General features: G+C 33.5%; 1 protein-coding gene across 2 annotated transcripts in view; it reads right to left on the bottom strand.

Annotated features, from left to right (window-relative positions):
* Nucleotides 1-13,191, bottom strand: part of DPH6 (diphthamine biosynthesis 6) — a 173,595-nt gene that overhangs the window by 127,133 nt on the left and 33,271 nt on the right. Inside the window, exon 4 of one of the 2 annotated variants that reach the window (XM_045450107.1) lies at nt 6,833-8,770. The exons of the other annotated variant lie outside the window; for it this stretch is intronic. Within the exon in view, the coding sequence (XP_045306063.1) occupies nt 8,585-8,770 (186 nt within the window). The 3' untranslated portion in view covers nt 6,833-8,584. Of the gene's footprint in view, nt 1-6,832; nt 8,771-13,191 lie in introns of those variants that run through there. 2 annotated transcript variants of the gene reach the window in all.

Genomic DNA, 13,191 nt, shown 5'->3' with positions numbered 1-13,191 from the left:
TAGAAATCTATCCTAAGAAATTAATATTTTTAAATGTTGACAATAATTGATGTACCCACATCAAAGTGCTATTTTTTATACTAAAAATTAGATTCAGCCTAATTTACAAAATTAGGGAATCATTAAGGAAATTATTATACAGCTACATGATGGAATATTAAGTAGCCATTAAATTATGTTCATAAGGAGCTTTTAATGGCATGGAAAATGCTCCTGATATTTTAAGTTAAAAGAAAGCAGTCTACAAAGTTATACACACAACTGATTATACATGTATGTGTGTCTGTGTGTATCTATGACAGTATGTTAAGTATGTATGCGTGGAAATGTGTCAAAATGTTAAATCTAAATGATTGAATTTTGAGTAAGATCTTCACATTTTTTTCTATTTTCATGTGTTCTCCTTAATTTAGAAAACAATTATCCTAAGTATCAAAGAATATTAAGGAGTAATTTAGATTAAAAAAAAAAAAACTAAGGCGTGAAGAACAAGGGTAAGAACCCTGTGAAGTTATAACAAAGCTATTTTCACTGCACAGAGAAAGTACGTGTGTCTGCAAGAGGAGTACAAAGAACCTAGTCTCAGAGGAAAGAAGCTTTCTGGACTACCTAAGAGGCAGAAGACAGAGGACAAACACAGATAGTTAAGCATAAAAACAATGAAAGTAAAATAAAAGAATGCAGAAAAGTCAGATGTATTAGAATTTAATAACTACACAAAGAAAGCAAAGGGGATCTCATCAATGCCAGTGTTATTTTTACTACGCAAAAGCACCAAATAATGGCAGCAAATAAATGATAACCATTTTAGGAGGCTTATTCCAGCGTTTAGGTTAAATATAAGAAACTGGTTACCAATAAATCAAAACACAATTTATAGATCTTCATCTTGTTTTCTAAAAGTTGATAATTACAAAGACTTTTTTTCTTTTGACAAGCATAGTTAAAACACACTTTAAACTGTGCAGATAATGAAAATTATACACTCAAAAATGTGTACAATCCACAAGCTGTGGCTTTTAGGAAACAATTATTTTAGTTAGTTTATTAGTAACAGTTAGTTGTAACTTACTATATTTTCCCTTAACTTTTCTTGGTTGTAAATGCTTTGTATCATTTCCATTTCAGATTGCTTGACTAATCAGTTGATTCCAAATCAACATAAACATAGGGTTAAGAGTAGCCACACTAAAGCCATTATATAAAACAGAATTCAGTGAATGCAAGGATTTACACACAGTAGGGAATTGGTAATCATCAATTAACCATAAAGCAAAAAACACCAACCTAAGTTTGGCAGCTTCTAATTATATAAAATCTTCACAAACTAGATAAGTTTTATCTATCATGTAGCATTGTTTTGTCTAAAATATACACAAATAACATTCTGAGAAGAAACTCTGTGCACAATACAAACTACTCAAAGATGAAGACCGAATTTCTATGTAAGTATAAATGTTTAAGAACTCCATGTGAAACAAGGCCCATTGATATTAACTTAAAATTAAAGTTTATAGTATCACCTAGCCTCTGACAGAATCTGATCTGTGATGGCCCTAAAGAATGTCTGAAATAAATGCGAAGATGCTTCTATAAATAATGGGGGGGTGGGCAGCTACTGGCCTTCCAAAAACAATTAATTTAAAATAGGAAGCAAATACTGTCTAATAATGACCTCAGGATACACTGAACTGAAAGTCTGATTCAATTTCAGTGCTAAATCATACTTCACACTTCAGCAAACATCTTACAGTAGTACTGTGGAGGAAGCACTGAAAACCTATGTTAATGTATAGTCACCTGCTCTCTATTGAAGAGGACCAGGATAGGGAAGAAACCTGGAGATTCTAAGACTCTAAGAATAAATGATAAATTATTTCAAGGTATTAGTCAAAATTATGCGCTAAATCAAAAGTCATCAGTATAATTCCCAAACAGGCACAGATAGAGCAATACTGAGCCTCAAAGACCACAGGATTCTTAGGAGAAACTCAGCAACAATGGCTAGACGATGAAGGATGAATGCCAAGTCATGGAACAAAGAGATACACTACAAGAAAAATGGAATATTTTTAAAAGAGCAAAGAATTCGCTACAAATAATTTCCATGAATACATAGCAGTAACTTTCTCCCTCCCTGAGATAGGCACTGTGCCTTAATCATCTACATTTCTGGCAACTAGAAAAAAGCCCACAACTAACCAAGAGAAAAAAAGTAAATGTATATTAACCTTCTGCAACTCATACAGCATGTGTAAACATTACAAACAATGGTTATATAGTGTGTGACTTCTTATCTTTGCACTTCTAGCACTTATTTTATTGAAGTTCAAAGAAAAAAGCATATAGAATAAAATCATCTGAAGAAGTTTCTCCTCATACCGTTTTCTCATATAAACGTCTCAAATTCTTAGTGATGTGACCATTTTCTGCCCACAAACCCTTTCCATTAAGAAGTTTTTAGCAGATGGACTCCTGGAAGACCCTGTAGAAAAACTAAACCATGGAAAATATTCAATTAATTCCAGTCGGTATCAACCTAATGCAAAGTCTAAAACAAACATATTGAAATGCACAAGCTTTGACATATTCACCAATGTCAAAGCAACTGATCCTATTAAACAATGATCCTATTAAACTAGTTAAGTATGAGCAATCTTCCATTGTTCCCGTGCAGGAGAAACTTTTTATCTAGTGAGTTGGTATATTATTAAAAATATTAACATTACATTAATATTAGTTAACATTACTATTACTATTATTATTCTTAATGTGATAGTTAACATTTACTGAGGCTTCCTTTATGATCTATTTTACATGGATTATCCCATTAAATGCTCATGACGATCCTATGATGTAGGTACTATCGCCAGCCCCAACTTTACAAATGTGAAAGCCACAGTGTAGAGAAGTTAACTAAACCAAGGTCATATAGCTAGCATGTGGTAAAGCCTAGAACACTGACAAGTCTGACTCCAGAAATCCCACTTATCTCTTGTAGGCAGACAAACAAACAAACAAACAAAAAAAACACACACACACAAAAAAAAACACCAAAAACAAAAAAGCATTTGTTATACACAAAATTGGTTTTCTTAAATATATGTAATTATAAAGATATTATTGGTCATCATTATAGTCCAGTGATGGAGCTGAGGAGGAAATACCACTCAGTCAATCCGGATACACCCAGAGGTGTCTGTCTCACCTAGAGAATTCCACGGTATACATACCCATTTTGTTATTTGTAAGCAATGCTACTTATGGCTCCACCCAAATCTTGCTTATGGCTCCAAGAGATTTTGAAATAAAATGCGTATTCAAGGATTTTGCCACATTTCTCTCATGAAAGACTCATTAAAAAAAAAACAAAAAACATACATACTTCAGTATTAACTCCTAATAATGAAAGCTGAATTAATAAAAAAATAATAAAATGCTACTTTTTTCTTGGGTTTAATCTGTTTCATTCAGCAGCAATGATCTCATTTCATATTCTACCACCTTGAAGAAATTTAAGGGATTTCTTTGGAGGACTGCTATAAAATTATCATTGACATTTTAATTAAAAAAAGAAATGTATGTAGAATAAACAGGACATTTCCTCTAACAGTCTGCAGTGGCTGCTCCATTGCTTCTTTGTACAGTCTTGGTAAATTATGCAGGCTCTCACTAGACAGAGCAGCTGTATTTCACTGTCTTCAGTAATGTAATCTACATTTATCATTATTTTAATTAAGCAGATTCTTAATTTGGTACTTTCATTGCAAAGAAAAATACCTTATTCATTTTTTTTTTTTTTTTTTGTAGACAGCATCTTGTCAGTCTTATGAACCAGAATTTAATTTTAAACATGTTTCTTACTGCAACTGGTCACTATTAAAAAAAAAAAAAAAACCTAACATATTTGGTTTCCATTTCATTCTATTGGTTTCAAACACTGGTTCCTTCGCTATATTTTTTTTTTTAAAGATACTTTCATAGTTCTCAATTTTAACCCAAATGATATACTAAAAACAAAATGTGGTTTATTATAACATTAAATTCAGGATTACTCAAAATCAATATGAAGCACAAATAAGAACTTTACAAGAAAAACAATGCTTTAGTCAATGTTGAGAAAATTTAATTCACAAGTTCTTTGTGCAAGATTATTTTTACCATCAGGTCATTTGAAATGTCAGAATCTTTTGCTAAATCCATCACTGTGGAATGCAACAGCTTTTAATCATCTGGAAGACAAGTTCTGAACAGTTTTATTCACTTCCCATTACTATTTGTGGTCACAACAAGTTGATTTTTAAAAAATAAACTGGTGAATTACACTTGAAGTGTTCTTGTTTAAAGGGTTCACATAGAAACAATTATTGTAATAGTATGTTGCCACGTTAAACTGTGCATTTTAAAACATATGTTATCTCAAATCTTCTGTGTCAATAATGGGAGGCCTGGTACTCAAAAAATTCTGTATTTAGCACATATTAATTGAGCATCTTTTATGTGCCAGGTATAGAATTAACTATTGAGCATCTTTTATGTGCCAGGTATAGAATTAACTGCTCTGAATTCAAATCAAAGCAGCACAAAGCCTTTGTACGAGAGACAGAGAGAGAGACAGAGAGAGACAGAGAGAGAAAATTTATCTATGTGTACACACACATATACATATATGGTATAGCACCAAAATAGTTTTTAAACTTTGTTCCTTCAAAAAGAGACTTGAGCCCCCATCTCCACTTCAACCAGAAAAGCTCCACTTTCATCTATTTTTATAAATCAGTCTTTTCCTGTAACTGGGTAGAGAAAGCAAAATCCACTTACCTAGAAAAATATGGGCTCTAGACTACTACGGAGAACACAGGTAAACAAAAAGTATCCTAAGTTTTCCCCCAATACCCCCAGGGTTTGAAACAGTAAAAGACTCTTTGTTTGAGTTTCATTTATTATCAGTTTTCACAAGTTGCCAAACATTGGTTTGCTAGTAAATGTCCATTAGAGTTTATAAACGTGGCTTATTTAAGAAGCTTGGCGATGAAGTCTGTAAAAACTTGAAAGTTAATGCACATCTCATTGTGTCAGTCCACATTACTGAGGGATGCCATGTCAGCTTTCAGATTCACATAAATCATTGCAAGTCATGAGACAGAAATTTTTGAAAAATCTAAAGTGCATTAAATGTGCTCTAGATTTTTATTGAAATGTCCCTGTATAAAACAATGCCATTTACCTTCACACTGTGATTTTTAGAACAAAGTAACCATTTGGGCATTTGTAACAACTTGGCCAATTAATATACATTATCTCTAATCCCTCACAAAAACCTCAAAAGATAAACACTTTTTACTCCCATTTTGCAGATAAGAAAGCAGGCTCAGAGATTAAGAAATGTGTTCAATATTACATAGTGAATACATGGAGAAGTTGGATTGGGCCCATGCTCTTTTTACTAAAACCCTTTCAGAAGGAAAACAAACTTAGCCCATGGAATTTTTCTCTTCTGATCACAGCTAAATATGATGCCTGCTTTTATTATCATCTAATAACTTCATTGTGTTTACAATGAAAAATTTAGCTATCAATATATACAATCAAATAGGTAACCAATAAAGAAAGGAAGGGAAATCTAAAATTTAAATCAATGCTAATGAATGACAAATACTTCAGACATTGTGTAACTCCCTGGGTTTGAATTTAAATAATGTCCTGTATAAAGCCTGTGTTACCCAATTCAGGGACAAGTAAAAGTTAAGTTCTAGGCAGCCACTTAGGCTCTAATTAAATAGAAGAAAAGAGCACAAAGGAACTAAATTATTTTTAAAAATACTCCTATTGGAACTCAACTTCAAAAAGATATTTCATGAAGAGACAGTACAGCTTGTAAGATTCCTTCTATCTCAAATTACCCTGATGAATGTCTGATAAAACTTGAGATTTACCACTGGGTAACAACAAGAGGTAGCCAATAATTCTAAATGAAAACTCAGAATGGTCCTTTGTTCCCTTTGTCTAAAGTAAAGCCGCTCGTGAAAAACAAGAATGTCTAGTCAGGAAAAAGGAGTCTCTTGTCTGAGCAAAAATTAAATTTAAATATCCTGCTTCTTACCTGAATATTCCAAATCATCTACATTTATCTACTGTTCACTGAAAGACTACAGAGGGCACTGTTGCATCAGCTTTGAAGCTTTACAATAGAAGCCTAGAAAAACTGTCTACAATGTATAATTTCTTTAAAGGGTCAAACGCATGGAAATCTACCAAGCTTAATATAAGGGACAAAACCAAAATGTATGTTTTTTTAAAAATAGACTGGACTTCAATAGGGCAAAAAAACTTAACAAAAACAACTGTCAAATTGAGAACACTGCACCGCACACATTTTGCATTTCCTTTTGTAGTGCTTTCAGGAGAAAGGTAACTAATCATAGCACCTCCTTATCCAATGGAAACAGCAGCCCATTGCAGAATCCTTTTTACAATCAATAGGAAAATGAATGTGGCACCTCATGCAATCCTTCCATAATTCTATCAACAGAAAGAATGCAGTCTGTTTGCATACTTTTGTGTAAAAGGCCAATTCCATTTGTCCCCTCTTTGGGTAAAATGACAGCTACAGATCAATCACTCTCACATGAAAGTAAACACACTGCAAACAAAACAAAACAAAACAAAAAAAGGATCAAAACTGAAATCCTCACCGGTTTTAAACGTAATTTTGTTACACACAGGAACTCAAACTCAAAGCAAAATAGAAAAAACAAGTTTTTCCTCACAGACACGTATTTCATGCTATTGTGCAATAGTACTGGGATACAAAATTTAAAAGTTACAACAATACGCACAAAGATTATAATTAGATATGAATAACATTCAATTAAGCTTCCATATATTTTCTGTTCTCTACATCGTTCCTCTTGCGGTTCTTTGAAACTAAATTCAATTAAGTAGAGTGCCAAAGTTTTTTTTTAATACATATGTTTGCAATGTATTACAATAAGACTAGTATAAAAAATATAAACCTTTTCATTACACTACCACTTAATTCTTTCCACTTGTTTACTCACCAAAAATTTAGATTTCTGACACTACAAAGCAATACAAAAATAAAAGGGAAATCATTTTATTTTGGTGACTTAAAAATAATGTCTTGAGTTGCTAAACCTCTGTAGAAACACTAGCATTAGCTATAAGAATTACAATGTCATGACCAGGCAACTACAGATAACATGTAAAATGCGAAAGGAGGACATTCTGCTAATGCATATCAGATCGCAACACCACATCACGTATTTGATAAATCAACATTAATATAGGTACCATCATAAAACTAAGGCCTCTAATAAAGAATCCCAAATTCCCCAGAAAAACAGTATACAACTCATTTTGTCACTCTCAAACTTCCAGAGAGATTAGCACCTTCTCTGAAATCAAAGTGCAGAACTGTGAAAGCGTTAAAAATTCTTCAATAATATGTCAACCTACTCATAAATCAAAAAAGAGGGGAAGGGACTTCAGATGGTATGTAGATTTCACTTTATGACAAAAGCCTTGGTTTAACAAGTTATTTTCAGCCAATAAAAGTCAAAAGTAAAGCATTGTTAAAGTGGCCAGCACTGACTCTAAGGCTTTAGCTTATTAAGTTAACCAAAATGCTACTTGGGTATTGCTCCCTTAAATTATTAATTTATGAGTTTTGTTCCATCTCCTCCTGAGGCAAGGCAGTTTGTAGGTATGTTGAATGCATGTAAATAAACAGAAAGCTTTTATAAGAGTCTAATAATACACCAAACATAATAAAACAACCCCTTTTAATGAACACTGAATGCACAATCCTATGAACCAAGTTTATATAAATGGGCTATATAATTTAAAGGAACTGTAAGATCCTCTAGGAAGTAAATGCACAAATTCAGAAAAATTAAACATAAACCTATTGATTTTCATTGATGTGATAAAATTCTTACAACAGAATCCAAGTGTTCCTGTGTGCCTATGAAGAGTATGCTGCATGCAATTTTGTAGAAATCTAAGAGGAAGGTCGTCAACTGTGAGAAAATTTATTTGCAATCTTGCTTTTCATCTACCATAAGTATGACTACAAAAAAAAAAAAAAAAATCAGGGAATGCCTTTTAAACATCCAGTGTATTTAACTGGATATGTTAGTTACTATTGCAGAAAGAAATGCAGGATATTAAAATCAATTTTAGTTAACTCTAATTTATGCAAAGCTTGATTGTGAGCAATAGCTGCTAAAAGGATGCAGCATTGTTGATTCATATACAAGCATTTTACTTAACTACATTGGGTAATAGCAGTGCTCCTAAAGGAGTATAAAAAGCAAAGTGATTAGCAGTCATTACTGTTAATTAGTGCTCACATTGCATTCCTTGGGATGAATCTCCTTTAAGTTGAATACATGGGAAGTTTATTATTTAAAGAACTGCCAAACCTCGCCTAGGTAAGTATTGGAATAAACCGTCAACTATCAGTAAACAGACTAAAAAACAGGGACAGATCAGCATCCAATTAGTATGTCTAAGTTTTTAAACAGGAAAAGGGTTGAAGGGAATAAGTAAAACTGGAAACTCATACTTCACATTCTGCAATCTCACTGATAAAAGGAGGAAATGTGTGTTTATCAAACTTGCTGTGAGTGCACAGTTCATTTGGAGTCCTGTAAACAATCGCCTGACTGCCCACTTCCAAATTCATGTGAAAATCTTGGAGATTCAGAGCATCATATTCAGCAGGCAAGGTCACTCTAGCGATGCCCTGGAAATGGGAAATTAGGAAAACGTGGCAATCAGAGGTTTAGGGCTGACCAGAAAAAGCCCTGAGGCTGCCGTCCTATCTTTCACCACTGGTCAGGCTGTCTCTGCTTATTCAGTATTAACACAACATGGCTGAGAGTGAATGAGAAACACTCCACACACCTAACTGGGACATTGGCTTTCTTGTTTAGAAAATGATAGGCATTTGTCACAGGGAGAAAAACAGCAACAATAACCACAAAACTCAAACACAGCTTTCAAGAACAAGTTCTGAAAGAAAAACAGCCTCCTTGTAAACCTTCAGAAAAGGACCTAGGGAATGGCGACATCCTGTTGATTATCAGGTTTCCTTTCCTCCTAGACCATTCTGTGCATTTTAAAATGGAGGTCAAATCATTAACAAAGAAGCTTCAAATACAATGTAGTCATTAGAGGGAAAAAATTTAAAAGTTCAAATGTGCAAAAATTACACATTCTTAATACTTGCTACATGCAGATCTAAATACATCTTTCAATTATTTTTCTATACATACATTTCACAAATATGTTTTACAAAACTGTAATTATACCTTACAGGGTATTTGGTAATCTATTTGCTTCTCTTAATAACATGTACAGATGTATTTCTGCAACTTCATTTTTGATGCCATATATTCCATTATATATATATATATATATATATATATATATATATATATATATATACCATAATTCAGTTTGCCAGTCATTTCTTAATTTTTGAATACATCTGTATTTCTTCAGAATAAATTTCCCAAGGTAGAAATGTTTGGTAAAGAGAATCTATTTTTTGTGTCTGATGAGATCTGCCAAATTACCTCAGAAAGGCTGAACCAATTTATAGGGCTGCTGGCAGCACATAAGACACTTGTTTCTTCAAAACCAATATCATTTCTTAATCCTGCCAAAATAATAGCAGCATTTTTGAGTAAGTGAGATTGCACATTTTTTGGTCATTTGGATTTCTTTCTCTATGAACTGCCTGTTCATATCCTTAGCCCATTTCTCTATTTGGAGGCCACTTTTTAAACATCAAAAAAAAAAAAAAAAAAACAAAAAAAAAAACAGTGAGAGAGTCTTCTCAAATGCAACCTTGGAGGATCACGGAAAAGAGATTATTTTGAAGGTATATTGTAATTATATACACATTCAAAGACTCAATTAAGGTTGGTAACTTTATATGAGACTCCTTTACAACATATTATATTATAGGAGGATTCCTATCCTGCCCAAAAAGAATAAAAAGAATTAAAAGCTGAACTAGTATAAATATTGTCTCATTGAAGCGATTTTTATTTTCTATAAATGAAAAAATCATACTAATCTATTAATCTGGAATTAACAGCAATGTTCTGTTTTTTTGTTTGCTTGTTTTTATTTGTTTTTATTTTTCTGTTATTCCAGGGAACAGTTTGAACACACACAAAAAATATGAATTGCCTTATTAGCAACTTTGATAAATCATGGAAGGTAACTGTAACTACAGATGATAGACAAGTTCCTCATGCTATTATTACCTTGGATCAAGGACTTAATTAAAATGTTATTCTTGGGGCGCCTGGATGGCTCACTTGGTTGAGCATCCGACTTCAGTTCAGGTCATGATCTCACAGCTCGTGAGTTCGAGCCCCACGTCGGGCTCTGTGCTGACAGCTCAGAGCCTGGGCCTGCTTTGGATTCTGTGTCTCCCTCTCTCTCTGCCCCTAACCCACTCGCATTCTGTCTCTGTCTCTCTCAAAAATAAATAAACATTAAAAAAAATTAAAATGTTGTCATTCTTGAGAAAAGTACTAAGGATAAGAAAAAAATGAAAAATGCCCTCTCTTCCAAGTCAATTCATTTAGGGCCTTTTCTCACAGGACCAAGGAACTGACAAAGTAGCCAAATATACTGATTCCTACTTCATCTTCAGAAACAGACTTAGATTAGAATGTAATTTCAAGCTATAGATCATGTCTTTTCCTTTTCAAACAAACCATAGCTTAAAGGTATTATCTAGAACAGTGTTTCTCAAACTGTGTTAAAGACAAGGGTATTTTTCTCTTAATTTCTAAAACTTTGGAGACAGAAACATCTATAAAACACAATTAAAATAAAATATAAAAAAAGAGAAATTTTACAAACATATAAAATATGAAGCCAATTTTTTTTTGTTATTAGATTCAACAGATATAAAAATACTCTCAAATAAGTATAAAAGTTTCCAAATGCTTATTTTCCATTTCTATAAATAGCTGACCTTGAACCAATAACAATCACTTCATGGACAGCACCAGCCCCTAGACTACACTTTGAGTAGCAAAGATTTAAAATAATTCTGAGAGCTCTGAAATGAGATCAAACACAGAGAGATCACTTTGATCCTTGACTCAATAACCCCACTTCACCTTATCAAACCACATGCCCACCCCTCTGTCTCACAGTTAATTCACACATGCCTTATTTGTTTATATATGCACTATATATGTACTGTTATATGGTAGTATCTTCTTGATAACACAATGTAATGGTGGGAGGCAGAAGAATACAGCGATTAAAAGTACATATTCTACTACTTTCTACCTGTGTCACCTTGGACAAGTTACTTAAAATCTCTGTATCTCAGTTTACTTATCTGCAAAATAAAGAAAATAGACCAGGGTTGATAAAGATAAATTAGAATATAATGTATACAACGTGTAACAGTGTCTGGCAGATTGTGCTACATAAACAACATCAATTAAATTATAATGCAGAAATAACTGAAAAAAAATCACATGGGTGTAGGCTTTCTAATAATCAATATAAAAAGAAAACTAGAATGAGTTGCATGATTTACAGTGTTCATACAATAAAAACTGTCCAACAGTTACAGTTAAGGCAAGACTATTACAAAGACCAAATCTGGAGAAATATTTTACCCTTGGAGTGCCATAAAGTTAAACGTGTGATATGGTAAAAATCCTCAACAGCATCCTTAGAGCAAATATACAACAAAAATTTTGAGCGTCTCACTTGGACAAGGCCTCATGGTGAGCACTGCAGAGTATCCAAAATTGAAAAACACATAGTCCTTGCCTTCACGAGGTATAAACTAATAAGCAAGATATACTGTATATGAAAATAATTATGTAAAACAAGGCATAACATAATAACTTCCCTCAAAAGAAACTAAACACAACAAAAATTCAACAAATAAAAACTACACTTGAGGAAATCATCTTTTACATCCTTATCCTTCTCTCCTTCAACATCAAACCCAAGGGCCTATTATGAGCCAGCCAGACCACGTATAGGTCTACAAGTCTGCTGCCCCATCTGGTCCCCATTACTCCCTGCCTGAAATTTGAAGATGCCACTTTGCACTCTGTTCTCTTTGAGATTTTAATGTCGTTCTCGAGAGATACGTGTCATCCTCATCTGCTCGCAGGTGCTCCCTCTTCACTCTTCATAAGACCCAGGGAGCCCCGCTGACCTCCAAGTACTGAGCACAGTATGTGCTACACAGTCAAAAGACAACTGATTCCAAGTTGAGTAGTCATAAATACCCCCCAGGATATAAGGCTTTCTGAAACTGAGGATGAAAACAGTACTTACCATGGGCACCTGGGTGGCTCAGTCAGTTAAGCATCCAACTTCAGCTCAGGTCATGATCTTACAGTTTGTGAGTTCTAGCACGTTCTGTGCTGCCTGAAGCCTGCTTTGGATTCTGTGTCTCCCTCTCTCTCTGCCTTTCCCTGCTCACTCTCTGTCTCTCTCTGTCTCTCAAAAATAAATAAACATTAAAAATTTGTTAAAAAGCAGTAGTTATTAAACTTCTGAAGAGACCAATGTGAGACTATGATAAAAATCTCTCCCCAGAAAAATTTACATATACAAAAAATTTGCACAGAATTTCAGAGTTCAAAAACACCTCTCCCCCCTTGGTTTAAGAAATCTTGTCTTACAGTATCACATTACCTGCACTGAATTCCACTGGATTGATTTTTATTAGTTTTCTATGACCAAGTTCAGGTTATATGACCACTCAAAATCAGTAGAACTTCGGTGAGGGTTAAGTAAGCCACAAAAATGACTATGAGACAAGTAAAAATTATTAACGGAGCTAAATTGTGAAAAGCTCAAAAGGGAGACCATGGATTATTTACTAAATAATGATTCTCTCTGCCTTCCCCACTTGCCAGCAAAATTACTATGTAGGAAAGAACCCATAAGGGAACTGGTCTTAAAATAGACCTTGAGCCATTTCAATGGCTCTGAAACCAATCATATAGTAGGTAAAAAAGAATTCTGTAAAGGAAGGGAAACAAATGTCTGGTAAATAATTTCTGCCTTTTCTGATCTGTCAATGTATTAAAAAAAATTTTTTTTATTTATTTTGAGAGAGAGAGAGAGTGAGCAGGGGAGGGGCAGAGAGAGAAGGAG

This window comes from Leopardus geoffroyi, chromosome B3 (genome assembly GCF_018350155.1).
Source record: "Leopardus geoffroyi isolate Oge1 chromosome B3, O.geoffroyi_Oge1_pat1.0, whole genome shotgun sequence".
NCBI classification, from domain to species: domain Eukaryota; kingdom Metazoa; phylum Chordata; class Mammalia; order Carnivora; family Felidae; genus Leopardus; species Leopardus geoffroyi.
Note: the sequence above shows the minus strand (reverse complement) of the source record. Positions and strands in the feature narration are given on the sequence as shown.